The following is a 14,919-nucleotide window of genomic DNA, read 5'->3' as shown; positions in this document are numbered from 1 at the left end:
TGAAAAAACTAAGACAGTCCTTTCGACAAGCGAAGAATTCGCCTGGACCGCAACAAGAGCAAATTGAGCGCAAACGCAAACTATTGTGCGGTACGATTTGCAGAGATAACTTCTGTATGAACGCGAGCGCCGAGCGTCGGATCGACGCCGGACGTCCGCGCTGCGTACCACGCTTCCACAGCGAGCGTTGAACTTGGGGCATCACCATTACCGTCTTGCGTTACGGCATTAACGATAGAGCCAGTAGTAGGTGGTCGATGTATGTGGAGTTAGAGGCGTTTGTCGCGTGTTTTTCTTCCCCATTGTTCGAGTAGTGGTACGCGCGGGACGCTTCGCTGTTATAAGGGGGGGTCCCGACCTGCGCGCGCTCAGTGTACCCGAGTATCCCGTGTTGCGTGTGCGCTCAATCGAGTGGTATTCCATACTATTTCGACAATCCCGAAAGACTCAACATGCAGATCGTTCTTGCAACATGTTTTCTGCTTTTCGCAGCCACCATTGGCCCCGCTGCAGGTATGTCGAAGTTTATATAAAATTATATACGTACGATCTATTATTTTTATGCTGAATACTCATCTCAATTGAAGCAATGTGTCCTATTTAAGACTACCTTGATTCATAAACTCTAATTTTAACCTTCTCGAGGAACACGAGTATTCAGTATGAGAATAAATACAAATTATATGATATAAATTCTATCTACTAAAAATTAAATATATAATTAACTAACCTTATGTATTTCAGATGAATTATTATTATTAGAATATAATTAAGATTATAAACTGTAGTAAAATTTTAAGTTTGATATAATTTTATGAGTTAAGTTTTGTATCAATAATATATGTAGCTCTAGGTAGTTAAGAGTAGGCAAATCAAACAATTTTGAATTTTGAAATTTTGAATTCAAGAAATGTTGTTAACTTGATAACATTCAAACTACTAACAAAGCAATCAAGTCAAAAAGAAAAGACATCAGTGCAACAGAAAAACCGACAAAAACAGTTAAGAATTGGTACTATTGTAGTGGCTCTAATTTAAGCGGTCACAGTAAAAAAAGTTTCATTGCAAGAGCATTAAATTTTGTAACAAAAATGTATAAGATCATCAATACTAATGTTAATCATAAAAAAAATAATGAAAATATTATTATAAAATTCCTCCTTTATATCTATATAAAGGAGGAATAATACAAAATCACCGCAAATACATTTATCACAGAAATATGTCACACAATAAATCGAAAAGTCGAAGCAAGATTTCCCACCTTTCATTACATTAAGTATTACCGAGGAAATGGTTATGCAACAATGCAAGCATGAACTCGGACATAATAAAGAGCATATTACGAGTGCAGTTGACATTCCTAGTGTAGGAACGCGTCGTGGTTTGACCCGCGGGTCCTCGACCTTCATTGTTCAACTTCCATTAGAGTACAATGCCTGCAACTTCTCTCCGACAACTACCATTACTTTTAATTACATTACAACTCAAAGCATTCAACTTGGCTTCATCCTATAAGGTCGGCAGAAATGGTACATATGATTTTAAAGCAAGATGGTTCTTTCCAAAGGGATTAATTTTAACAATCAAATATATAGTGGTTCAAAATAAATGTACGACAAACGCCAGTACCAAAGATTTCAATACCCATAATCCAGAACCTAAATAACGAGACCGCTCAGATATTTTGTGACTAAATCTGGAAACTGAAAGCTAGCTAGCTCAAAAACTTTCATCGTTTGATGAAATTCACACAGGAAATTAATTATATAACGCCACAATGTGGAAACTTACGGTGATTTAAAAATACGTATACAACGATATAAGACAGCCTTACCGTTACCTGAACGATATAATTTATTCACTTGAATAAAATCGCCATATTTCTTCCATCCAAAAATACCCACTTTCATTACTCTAAAATATATAATGCAATATATTAATCCAAAAATACTTAAAGACTATAAAACGTGACTACAAAATTATTTATGCGAAACAAAACACAGACTTGAACACGTTCCGCGCAATAACCCACAAAATCACATAATATTTTATGCGGCATGTAATATCAACAAAACGTAACGACATCGAAAGCTAAGGCAAAAGGTTGTTTCTGTTTGTTGACTCAAGTGCTCTTGGGAGGTGAGTGCAACATTTATGGACGCAAGAGGACTGAACAATGCGACAGCCAACATAGATTTAGTCTTGAAACAACACAACGTACATGGAATAAAATGGACCCAATAGATTCCTTTTGCATATATTTCACATGAACAGGATTTCTTCGTTATTTATGCATTTGAGATATTGGATAGCCATATTTAGAAAACACCTCGTTGTCAAGCAATTTGATTAATGGGGTGCCGTAAGATGTAACCTTCTCATCTCACGTCATTTTTCAAAACCAAGAAAAAGCCTTATAATATGTGATAAAAAGTATCATTACCGAAATGGAACATCAAAGTCAAAGCCATCAACGTGAACGAGCATGATTTGATCCAGTAAATTACCAAAGCTACCACCACAGACCCAAATGCGAAAAAGATTAAAAAATCAAAAGCATTGCAAGCGATTCTTCTAATGAGCCGTGACCGCAGTATCGGATAGGTTATCGACAGGGCGGCAAAAACTGTGGAACGGAAGTTTTGATGAGAAAAAATAGCGAGGGGTGAAGGGGGGACGACAGGTGCACGGTTCAACGTCCCGAGAGTAGTAACCGCGGAAAGGACTTGTACTTCTCAGGAATTACATTATGGGTTATCTGTCCGCGTCGATTAGTTGGAATGCTGCAACATGTACCGTAAATGAAGCGGAGGGAACTGTTTATGACATCACAAAAGGAGATTTTCTGCGTGACTAGTATTTTACACACGCTTGTGACATAACATCGACCATCTCAGGTTACTTGATATTTGATAGGGAACCGAACATATACTATTTTTCGAACCATTAAACACAAATTTGTTTAATACAGTAAACAGATTTCACCTTTATAAAAAAAGATGTTTGGTTATGACAAATTAAAAAATCGATACATAGTACCAAAATATTAATTTTTAAATTATCCAACACGATGCAAAGTTTATGATCAGATATTTGAATCAGAGACGCGTTATAAATAGATATTCTCAAAGCAATGTTCTATTTTCATATTAATGGATTATAACAACATTCCCTTGCGTGTCTCCATACTCCAAGTCTATAAACTTCACGTCATAATGTTATCACAACACGACTCTATCAGTATTTATGGGAATTATAATAATAAGTAGTGACTATAACTTTATCGCTTACATGTTAATTGGTTTTATTTTAAATTATATTTATTATAAAAGATTGATATTTATTTCCCTCAGTAATTTGTAGACAGTAATTTGTAGTTTTCAGGATTTCATGTGATCATTTTTCATATTTGAGGGAGGGTGGAATAAATTGGTTAATTTTCATTGATAAAATACATATTTTACGGCAAATTCAATTAGTTTCAATAACATTATTGAAACTAATTGAATTTGCCGTGTAGATATATATATATATATTTTATAAGATTAAATATTGGTTATTAATAAGACTGTAGTACTTTTTATAAAAACTATTCTTACAAATGCTTTAATTTATCATGAAATATCTCCAAACTAAAATATTATGCATTTCACAAAGCGGTAGTATTAACCAACATAAATTTGGATGAGCTTTCATAGCCGTCGCCGAAAGGCAGACCTTTAAAGCACTTTTATATTTTTTAACCCTAATTCCAATACACGCGTTCTAATATAGTGTTACGCTCCATGTGGTGATTATATTAAATTACTTTGGAATAGATTTTTTATAACTTCTGTTTTTTGGTTCACGGTATAAATATATAGCACGTTCTGATTGAATTTATAATATTGTATTGTATTCGCCGAATAATAGCGGCGATAAAATTGATGAGTTATTGTCATCTCTCTGTAAATTGACTTTATCGTTGCTAACAAAAAATATTTTATTTATTTTTTGTAAGCTAAGGCATTTTACTCCGAATTAATCAAGACGTAATTAATATAACTAAGATGACATGTTAAGATAATTATTACGTTTAAGATATTTACGTAGTTTTTCCATCTATTCATAAAATAAAGAAAACATTTTATATAATACTCAATTGAAAAGGGTTGGTTTTGAGGTCACAGGATTGGGGTAGCCTTGTCCTCCTACTCGCGGCCATTGCCGACCCTTTTTTGCGTTTCGATGAATATCCGACCGCGAACAATTAAATCCTATTCCCACGGTGAATCGTTATCTAGATTTCGATATAGTATATCAATTCGTGCATTTTTGTGCCATATTAATTGAAGCCATTACAATTCGAGTCGCCGTTTTAAGATGAGTTAGCATGACTCAGATTATTCTCGAAAATAATTATAAATTGATGCTTTGTTTTTATAGATAAATTACACGAGCTCAATTCATTGATTAAATAATTATAATACTAATGGAAAAGTCCTAAAATATATGCACATAAGTAGCAATAAATGTAAAACAAACTGAGGCAACTGACAGTTTGAGGTCTTACATCATAAAACCGTGCCAGTATTCCTACTGCTATATTTTATAATTACTACCTATCTAATAAATTAGCAAGTTCATTGACTCCTACGGATGTGTTTGTGTAATGAACGCAGTTACGTATACGGATCTCAGTAAAATTACACAAGTGTTCAAGCCGACTAGATTGCGGGTTTTATCGTCGAGAGATCGGCGCGGCCGTGAAAAGATGGCTCGCCTTGCCCTTGCACTTGGCTGTAATGTAATGCAGCCAAGGCGCGGGTTTTGCGACCGATATGAGACTGGTTTGCGTTATGTAACGTTGGAGCGAACCTTCACGCCGGCGCCAACTTACAACCAGCGCCTCTATCATACTGTGTGCTGCACTATAGCTATAAATAGCCATAAATATTCTATGAATTACTCTTTATTATAATTGCATTCACCCTTTGCAAATGCTCGTTACAAAAGAAGAAAAATATAATAGCCTTAATACGAGCTTGAGGCAGCAACAGAAAATGACTAGAATTCTTAACGCTCTTATGCATTCATTTAAAATCATCTAATTACATAAATACTTCAGCTACGGGTGGCGACAATTACTGGGATTATCGTCTATATTTACAAACATTCTTTTTCGCAGTTAGCTAGCTTTAAAATGTCCACCCTATTTTTTCTAAATTCTATGTAAAATTGTTTGGATGATAGGATTATTTTTCCTTTCCTTTAATTTTATTCTTCTCATTTCTGTGAGTTAAGTACTGTTATTTTTTATATAAATATGAGGCTTATTTTTATTATTCACTAGCTTTCCGCCCGCGGCTTCGCCCGCGTTTTCAAAGAAAAACCCGTTCCCGTAGGATTTCCGGGATAAAGCCTATGTCCTTTCTCGGGTATCAAAATGCCTCCATACCAAATTTCATGCAAATTGGTTCAGTAGTTTAGGCGTGATTGAGTAACAGACAGACAGACAGAGTTACTTTCGCATTTATAATATTAGTATGGATTAGTATGGATTATCCTAATAAATGATAAACTCAAACTTCCTGTAGAATGTAATGATAGATATTATGTATTTGCCATGAATTGAGGAAAGCAATTAGCAAAGGAAGGTGGAATTGAGCTTAATTACGAACAACATGCATAATGTATTTATACAAACGTATGTAAAAGCGAATTTCTTTGAATTAGTATAATTACTTTACTGTAAGTTTTTATAGCTTTGATAATTACAGAGGGAGAAGATGGAAATGTATGCAAGAATCAAGAATTATTTATGTAAGTTGGTTATGCAATGATGCTAGATGTTTTTTGCTGGACATTGCTATTAATTATCATTACACCAAAAATGCCATCAAGAAATTACAATAACTCAATATTACTTCATAATAATGAATTGTTAAACAGTGGTGTTCCATTCGTAATTGCACGAAGAAAATTTAAATTAAATGAATAAAAAATTTCAATTATTTAAATTTGAAAGTTGAAGGTTTCATATATGAATAATGATGATGGATTAATTAGATACCTACCTTATTACGCAGACATATACTAAATTATGTATAAATTGTATTAAAAAGCATAACAAATCACCGTTTACACGATCGCATAATGAGCATGAAGTTTTACATAACCCTTTAGGAACACATAAAGACGTGCCACGAATTTGACATTATCACTTCCGATGTCGGAATGAATAATGTCTTCCATGATTCCGGTGACTAATCGTTATATCAAATCGATTATTCAACAAATAACCTGATATAGGCGCGTTGTTGTAAAACGTAAAAAAGAGACGAACCACCTCATTTGTATTCACATAAAATATATCGTGACGGAATCTCAAGTACAACGTAATAATAAGTACAACTTCCTCCCATTCATTCGGGACTGTTACATGAATTTTGAAAGGGACTTTTATGAGCTATTACTAGAAATTATGATTCAGTTTCGATTTCAATGCAATTCAATTAATTAATTCAATATAAAGCTATACAGGAGACAATAATGAAAGTTTCTCGATTGCTATTGTTCAAGTTTCACACGTGTTATCGCAAAATCTGCACCGAGAATAAGAAACGATAAAAATATTTTGTATGAGTCAAGTCACGGCCACTATGGCCAGAAATGGAGGTGTAATTTCTAATTTGCACGTTCATAGAACTTTTATGAGTGCAGTTTGCACTTGAATATAGGCTGCATATTAAATGAAAGCTATGAATGGTTATGCTACTTGGGTTACGCATCACGGACAGGTGCGTCACCGCCTCCGTTCGCAAGTGCTGGATGCTTTTGGACAAGGGGCCGTTAGCATTGCGTCCGGTCCACGCTGCTCAGTTAGATGAGCCGCATATCTAAATTCTAAACAAAAGATATATTTATTCCTTATTTTAATTAATAGGAATTTAAACAGATTCGGTACTTTTTCAATGTCCTCGATAAATTAACATGTAATTTCAGTTAATTGAGAAAGTTGTCCATTTATCGAAGTCACATTTATATGAACCTAATATCTACATTATATTACTCAGCAGAGGAAGTGTAACAATTTAAAAATAAGTTATACATTATTCTCAGTAATAAAAAAATGGATGCATCATGCTGCATTTGAAAAGAACATAGTTATATTAAAATCTGTAAAGAGCCAAACTCGCTCAGAACGAGTACGGCAATGTCGCATCAGTATGCAGCAAGCGCACTCCGACGTGACCAGCCTCTCCGCTCAATGCTCCCCTCGTATGTCAAAAACCTGTACCAACTAGCACTGCATAAATAGTCACTGGAATATGACTTCCAACCCGACGTAATAAATTTCTGAATTTAAAATCTCGACGTCCGCGTCGTTCTCAACTTTTTTCGTCCTGCCCTTAGCCGCATCTTATGAAGTCTGCCTTTTAAGCGGGAATATTGCATAGCAATTTCTTTTTTATCTCGTTGAATTGATGGCGTATTTTGTGAACTCGTTACGAAAACATTTGTGGTTCTTGATCGCTGGCTCTGGTTTGTGCTTCACCGCACAAATATTATAATTATTCAATCCAGAAAAAGCAATTCTGTTGTTAATTCGTGTAATTTTATAAAAGGCAATCATTTGTTATCGTACAACGTAACAAAGCAGAGTATACAATTTTATCATCGTTACGTTGAAATTTTATAATCGAGGTAATTATTCTCATACGTGTAGGTACTGTAACTTTTTTCCTTGTTAACTTGCGAGAACACGCAAAAATAAAACACGTATATGCGAAGGAGTCAAGCATTTGTAAGCTCAGTACAAAGCTTTTACAGAAATGTGTGTAAAAAAAGAAAGAAAAAATGCAAGTAAGCAATGTGCGACGCTATTTATGCAGGAGACAGCATTATGCATGAATTCCAAAGACCCAGACCCCATAATAGGCGAGTAATACTCAGTTTATGTGTAATCTCCATGGACGTAAACTACTCGTTTTTGCATTCAAGAATGCATGTGTAATAACTCTCCCGTATTTACTTAGATTTCGGATGTATGTATGTACTAGCGTACGACACGGTGGTAGATGTACTGCAGCGTTTATACAAGTAAAAGCTGCGACTTCCGTTAATTAAATGTGTATAGAATGTAAAATGTGTGGGTAAAGAGCAAAAATTATCCCTTATTAAAATTATTTATTATTTATTGTGTTAAAAAACAGATTTAGTTTTCTCGACAAGAACGACATAAAGAAAAAGTGCAGCTTTTCTTGAGCACATAAATGAATATAAAATGATAGGTATTACTTATTTACTAATTAAAATTAGATAAATTGGTTGGATAATAAAGCTTTAAATATTTTTAAAGATTTTTTTTTGTTTGTTGAATTAAAAAATAACTCGACTCAATTTTCAATATTTTTTTAACTTGATACAAGCGGGGGTGTGATATTAAAAAGAATCGCGCAGATGGGTTGCTCCACACCTATAGTTAATCACATATCAAGCGGCTTTATAATAATAATTCTTAATCCTGATTACAGTTTAATAGCCAAAAGAGGATTCTTACAATTGATCACATTAAAGGGGTTCGAAGACCTTATAGATCACTAGATAACATCTCCACTTAGATGGTAATGCGGTGGAGCGGACGGAAGGCATAAAAACACGTCTAATCTTATGTACATATATAAATATGCATATTTAATAGACACTCTCGTCATGTTCATAGAATATTTATTCGAGTTTATTCAAATAATTTCTTAGCAAGGAAATATACATTGAATAAATCAAGAGTTATTCCAGTCCACTCCAGATTTATTTTCACTCGAGCATTGTTTGCAAATTCTTGCTGCTGGTAAGTTTTTCAGCAAAAAAACTGAATAGAAAATACTGTAGATACATTAAATATATATACTGTAAAACTTTTTAGGTGCTACTTGGAAATGTCTATTTTCGCAAGACACTGGTATTGTACTATCCTAATATGGGATAATGAAGTGCGGTTGACCGCATCGTCAGATACATTGAATTTAATTGGGCGCATAATGATATTAATACAGACATCTGACAGCTAAGAATGTCTGATGACACTTCATTAAATGTTATTTTATTTTACAAAAACGATATCATGTAAACCGGCTTTAAGCTAATTAAACCACAAATTTAACCACGTAATCCAACGTAGTTAAATTTGTGTTAAGTAAAAAAAAATGTAACGTTTATAAAACCCATTAAAAATTTAGACAGCACTAAAAAAGAATGCAAACTTTCCACCGTAGAATAAAAAATATACCTACGTATTAATTTATAATAGAACACAGTATATAATATAAGTATGGATGCATCGATTGATAATAACTTTATCTGTTACATCATAAAAATGTTTGATGCAAAACACCATTAATGCATAAAAGGTAAAGATAAAGATAAACTCAAGTCAGTGAACTTTTTATGAGAATAAAAATAAAACAAGAAACAGGGAACGCAGAACCGTTAGAGACATTATGTTATCACATCGTGGTTTCCCCGTTACCATGTTTGCCATCGTAAAAAATAATGTGCACGGATTTAACCGACTTTATATTTTTACAGCTCAAAGGATAACAACGATACAGCTAGATGGAGTCCAGTACTTTATATCCAGGATGAACCCCTATAGTCCAGAGCTCAACTATTTCCTAGCGTACCAATATTGCAGGCAAGTATAGCGCACACATCCAACATTACACTACATCGAATTGTACAACAACGTACTTAGGAATGTTACACCCCTATATTTCAGCTTAAGGTCGTATCATATTTCTCAAAGTGCAATTCTCGCGGGACGTAATAGTTGCATCGTGACTAGGAATGCTTATCTGGCTTATCTGTACTCTTGTCCTATTCGAACTCTGCCATAACTATAGTCGAGTGGCCGTTAACAAGCGTGCCCACTGCCCTTCGATGTGTTTAGTCGCGACCAGGAAATAAAGGATCATTTGCATTACCGTTACTGATACTCAGAATATTGTAAATAACATTGACACCTAAAATTCTGAGCTTTACTTTATAGCAATAACAATATCTAAAACATTTTCTGCATTCAGTTACACTTTCCTGAAATTTCTAAGACAAAATATAGAGCTAAACCGAGTCGTGCGAGTTTCCCAGTAAATCAGAGTTTAGCTTTAATCTTTGATCTCGACCCTACCACGTGCCAGTTTCAGTAATGACAAAGGTCAGTCGCCTTGTTGCGCGGTCACGATGTCCTATCTCGTCGCCAACACGACCCAGATTTACAGTTCCAATTGTTACCAATCATAGGGTTCATTACTTCCGAAGCAAACGACATTACTGTATTTTAGAAAATCGATTAGGGTCATGCTTGCACGGTGTATGGCATATGTAATATATAAAATGTTGGAGATGATAACCTGCTATTTGATATGATGAGAGTATTGAGATGACACTGTAATAGCGTGACGAAGTGTTTTGCGTCTTATGGATCTTTCATCAACCGTGTATAATGTGAAATGCCGCCAGCCTGCCACGCTTATTTGTCGCCGTTGCTTCAAAAATAAGATAACGGTATAAATAATTAATATTTAATTATTCTTTTCATCGTTCAGTTCTTTCGTCATTATTATTTTATTGAGCCTAAAAAAGAAATTATTATGCTAAAATATAAGGAACGTTAAGGATGATTCTGATGACAAATATCAATAATAAGTTACAGCGTTTTACAAGCTCATTATTTCACACGGAAACAATACAATGCAATACATTAATATAAATATATATTAATTGTAAATTATGAGAAACCCGTCATGAATGTGGACGAGTCTGAAACAAAAAGTATTGAAACAGTTATGGTGCTAAAAATATGTCGATATGTCAGATACTCAATGGTAAAGCCATTATCATATTCGACTCTCAATTAATTCATGAAATTTTAATTCAGCACAAGTACTAATAACGTGAATGGAATAAAAAGTTTAGAATTGTATTGATTAAAAAGAAAGCGGTATGGCATTGTGAACGGCCAATGTTTCAAATATTAATTATTTAGCCATAATGATTCCTAATTAATTTCTCATTATTGGGTTCTCACTCGTTGGGTGGGCTTAATATGAATTTATTATTCCAACATCAAGGGAATGTATTTTTTACCACGTGCTTTGCCGTTTAAGAGAGAATTGACAATCAGGGTTTAAAATCTCGCGGACGTGATCCTTGTAAGAAACGTTGTAACTAAATACGGTGGTGCATTATTACGGAACTTGGCAGAGGGTTTTTAATCTCTAAGAATCCCGATGCCGTGTGGAATGTAGACCCGTCCCTGCAAGGCCGAAGAGTGTCTTTAGCGGATAAATTGCACTTCGATAAACTGGCTTGGCGATGTAGTCTATTTGCGATCTTATAAACCTTATAGGACACGATTAGCCAGGACTCTTAGCTAAATAGCATTCGTGGATCTGGCCTAGCAAGTTTGTAACTTGTCGTGGTTGAGACACGGACAATTATACACGGCTAGAGTTGTGTTACAACTGTCAATGACACCGGATCCTTTGACTTGCCAATACTTTAGTTCTTGCTTCAATACAACCGAGGGTCATTAACAGCATAATAACATTGAATTTCATCTATTTCGATTAAAGTGCTTGCGAGTAAATGTTTTTATGTTTTTCTATTGCAGATCATTAGGTCTTCAATTAGCTTCATTTGAAACTAAAGAAAAGGCAGACTCTATTACAACTTATCTAACGAATGCTGGTCAGTACTTTTTTAAATATTATTTTTAAAGATTTAACTAGACGACATATTTCTAATAAATAATCGTGATCAATTTTATTTATAAAATTATTATAATTATTCTTCAAAATTTTCAGGATACAATAAATATGATTTCTGGACATCCGGAAATAACCTTGGTACTGATATGTATCTATGGATGAGCACTGGTCTGCCGTTTAACGCTACCTTCAACTATATGAGACGCCTGACAATGGACCAGCCCAGCCAACATGCTGACGACAGCATGGACCCTCTGGACGTCCCACAAGGCAGCACAGCACCTCAACGTACTGCGAGGCATGGGTACGTAGATAAATATCGGAGGAATTTTTTTAATCATGATACAGGAAATTGAAGTTCAAATCAGTATTTGAGCAATTTGTATAATGCAATTCGAATCTGCCTGTGTACTATTAAGCTTATAATCGGAAAGGAGTTGAACTAACAACCTAGCACTTGTCAAGATGTACTCAACATAAATCATATAATATTTAACGATGTTTAATGATGGCAAAAACGATGAGGCGAGAAACTGCAAATGATAGAGAATGATGGTGCACTTTTTTAACGAATACCTTAACGTCTATACTAGGAAGCTACAGTGGACCATATAAGCATTTGCCGTATTTAGTAGCTTGATTTACGATACACAGTAAAAATAAGTGACAGGTCCCGTTTATAAAGAAAGATGTAAAGATTTCTTTCAAAGAACAAGTTTTCTTGTTTTATGTTTTTACTATTTCTACATTTAATGCCATGTTGCAATTAATTAGTTTTTGTAGAGAATTTATATCAACTTGCAACATTCTTTAGGTTAATTGCTGTTTATTGTACTATCGTGTTTATATAAATTGTTACAACTGTTACATATTAAGTTTTAATTACTTATTTTTAAATTTTATTTTTGATTGAATTATAATTCAGTAAATTAATTAATAACACTTTTTTTCTCATTTTAAGTTTCAATAAATAACAATTTATTGATGGTAGAATGCAAAACTGAATTCTAGAAGAACCGTAATGCAAAATAAATAGTCTGTTTTCCAGAACCGAGCATGTGATGACCAACGGTTGCGTGGCGCTAAAGGCACCGACATTCCACTGGGAGCCACAACACTGCGGTGAAATCAAGGACTTCATCTGCGAGCAAACGCGCTGCTACTACTACAACTACGGATCAATCCCCGTATCTTCGGCGCAGGGGTAATGCCAGGTGAGATGCCAACTGTCTCCGGAGGCCCGCTCCCCAAAAGCCGCGCGCTCTCTATACGTTTCTAATATGCACATCTTTCGTGTTTTGTTTTCACTGTTCTCTCACACTACCATGTCAACATGACGACATTACTATTTAATTTGGGATGTAGTTATTATGATAGTGTATTCTAACAAGGGTGTAGATTTAGTGTGTCATCGGTATAATAAGCGCGTGGACCCACGGGATCAGGCTTCTTGGCCAACCCAACCACCAAACAAGAGCCCTACACCCAACTGAATTCGGGATTTGGAATTTTAAATCTACTACTAATTTAATGTCCGAAAATATACAAAATTTAAACTTTTTGGTGGGTGGGTGAAGGGGGCTTTGCTTGGTATCTCTCTAATACTTTGTGTTTTATTGTATTAACCTCCTGGACAAAATTCATGTTTAGTGGTATATTCGAGGGACTGTAACACGAGGGTCGATGTTTGTTTCACTCAACAGAAAGCCCCTTTCGATGACGACCACGACGACAGCGCACCCGCTCACGTCGTCGTCGCCACCACCACCCCGCTCTGAGCACCTGCCGACCCACTTCACCCTGAACGACCTCATCGGCAAGCTGCGTCCTTCTTCTCTCGACGGCCTTCAGTCCCCTCATCTTAAGACCGGCGCTCTCTTGAAATCACCCCCACAAATTGACTCGCACTATTCCCGTGCCGCTGATGCTCACTCAAAGGAACCTGAACGCGAAGCAAAAGAGGAGCACACTCAAGGCCCATATGAAGATGATGAGGGTATGGCGGGTGATGACCCTGCTGCCTACTTGACCCAAGAGGCTCACGACGCGCCGACTGCCGAGGAGGTGCCTTCCACCGCCGAACCGGACGCTACTGAACGATCCGTCCACGCTAGCGGTATGCTAGCACCCCCTGCCTATTAGCGTCCGATTCGACAGCGCTCGTAGTATAAGCTTGTGACGTTTAGTTGTATTTACTACCAAAAGTATTATTCATTATTTCAAAAATATTGTAGATTGATTATAATACTTATGCTTGCTTTTGAGGTTCCTTAGGCTCCTCGGTAAATGCGTCGCTGTAAATGAGATTCAGATGTACTGTATCATGTATCATAATGACGTATAAATACTAGAAAAATCATCAACATATTTGTGCGCTAGCGGTGCCTTAGTTCTATAAAATAATGTTGTGCATAATAAGATTTATAAAATTTCAGAATTCAGAACATAAAAACAACTTTTGTTATTGCTTTAAATTAATTTCTGCAATGCATCTAGTATTTATACGTGATTCGTCCCTTTTTATGTATAAATGACGACGTGTGGTGGGATTTTTTATTTTTCCATGGGCGACAATTATGTAAGTGAAGGTGCTGGCGACTCGTGTTACGACTTGCCTCCGCTTTCTGATCCGAACAACGAAACGAACATTCCACACATATTAATAGGTACCTAAACTTCGATAAATTTTAATTTACGCATGTTCAAGATCTCCGGGATTTCGTTTGTATGGTATATATTTAATTTTAATGTAAGTAAAATTGAATAAATAAAGCATTGTCTGGACATATCATTCGGATTAGTTTTAAGTTAGTATTTGTAATATTTGACGTACCTAGTTAAGTATTGTAAGTTGAAACTCAAGAATTTAAAGAATAGTGATGTAGCGAGGATAATAAATTGTAAACAATAAATAAATACGATTTTTATTTTCCCTGTCCTTATGCACATGAGTAACAATATTTTACACACCATTGCGAGTTGCAACACTGAATTTTAAACGGTTTACCGTTTAAAATTCAGTGTCATTTGATCTCACACTTATTGAATCATACAAAATTAATTAATGTGCTAGCTACATTACAAAAAAATCAGAAGAGTACCACCATGAAAATATATGATTATTTTTTGTAAAATCATGTGTGCCACAAAATTAAAAATCAAACACATA

The 14,919-nt window shown here is 35.1% G+C and overlaps 2 protein-coding genes across 9 annotated transcripts in view; one reads left to right on the top strand and one right to left on the bottom strand.

Moving 5' to 3' along the window:
* Positions 1-14,919, bottom strand: part of LOC149487916 (cytosolic carboxypeptidase 1-like) — a 64,220-nt gene that overhangs the window by 26,347 nt on the left and 22,954 nt on the right. The gene's annotated exons all lie outside the window — the stretch shown is intronic.
* On the top strand, positions 353-14,666 carry nw (narrow). Of its 4 annotated transcripts, none has more exons than XM_089696627.1 (6): positions 353-513; positions 9,571-9,676; positions 11,654-11,730; positions 11,847-12,054; positions 12,799-12,954; positions 13,454-14,666. In XM_089696627.1, the coding sequence occupies exons 1-6, from the start codon at positions 453-455 to the stop codon at positions 13,890-13,892; spliced, it is 1,047 nt and encodes a 348-aa protein (XP_089552753.1). In that variant the 5' UTR covers positions 353-452; the 3' UTR covers positions 13,893-14,666. The 4 variants fall into 4 exon arrangements, with proteins under 4 accessions (XP_089552753.1, XP_089552752.1, XP_089552756.1 ...); XM_089696626.1 differs by having other exon boundaries at positions 12,787-12,954; XM_089696630.1 differs by having other exon boundaries at positions 12,799-12,964; positions 13,454-13,638.

This window comes from Colias philodice, chromosome 6 (genome assembly GCF_061535455.1).
Source record: "Colias philodice isolate Cphi_HAF_F1 chromosome 6, ilColPhil1 Martin Lab GWU primary, whole genome shotgun sequence".
NCBI lineage: Eukaryota > Metazoa > Arthropoda > Insecta > Lepidoptera > Pieridae > Colias > Colias philodice.
Note: the sequence above shows the minus strand (reverse complement) of the source record. Positions and strands in the feature narration are given on the sequence as shown.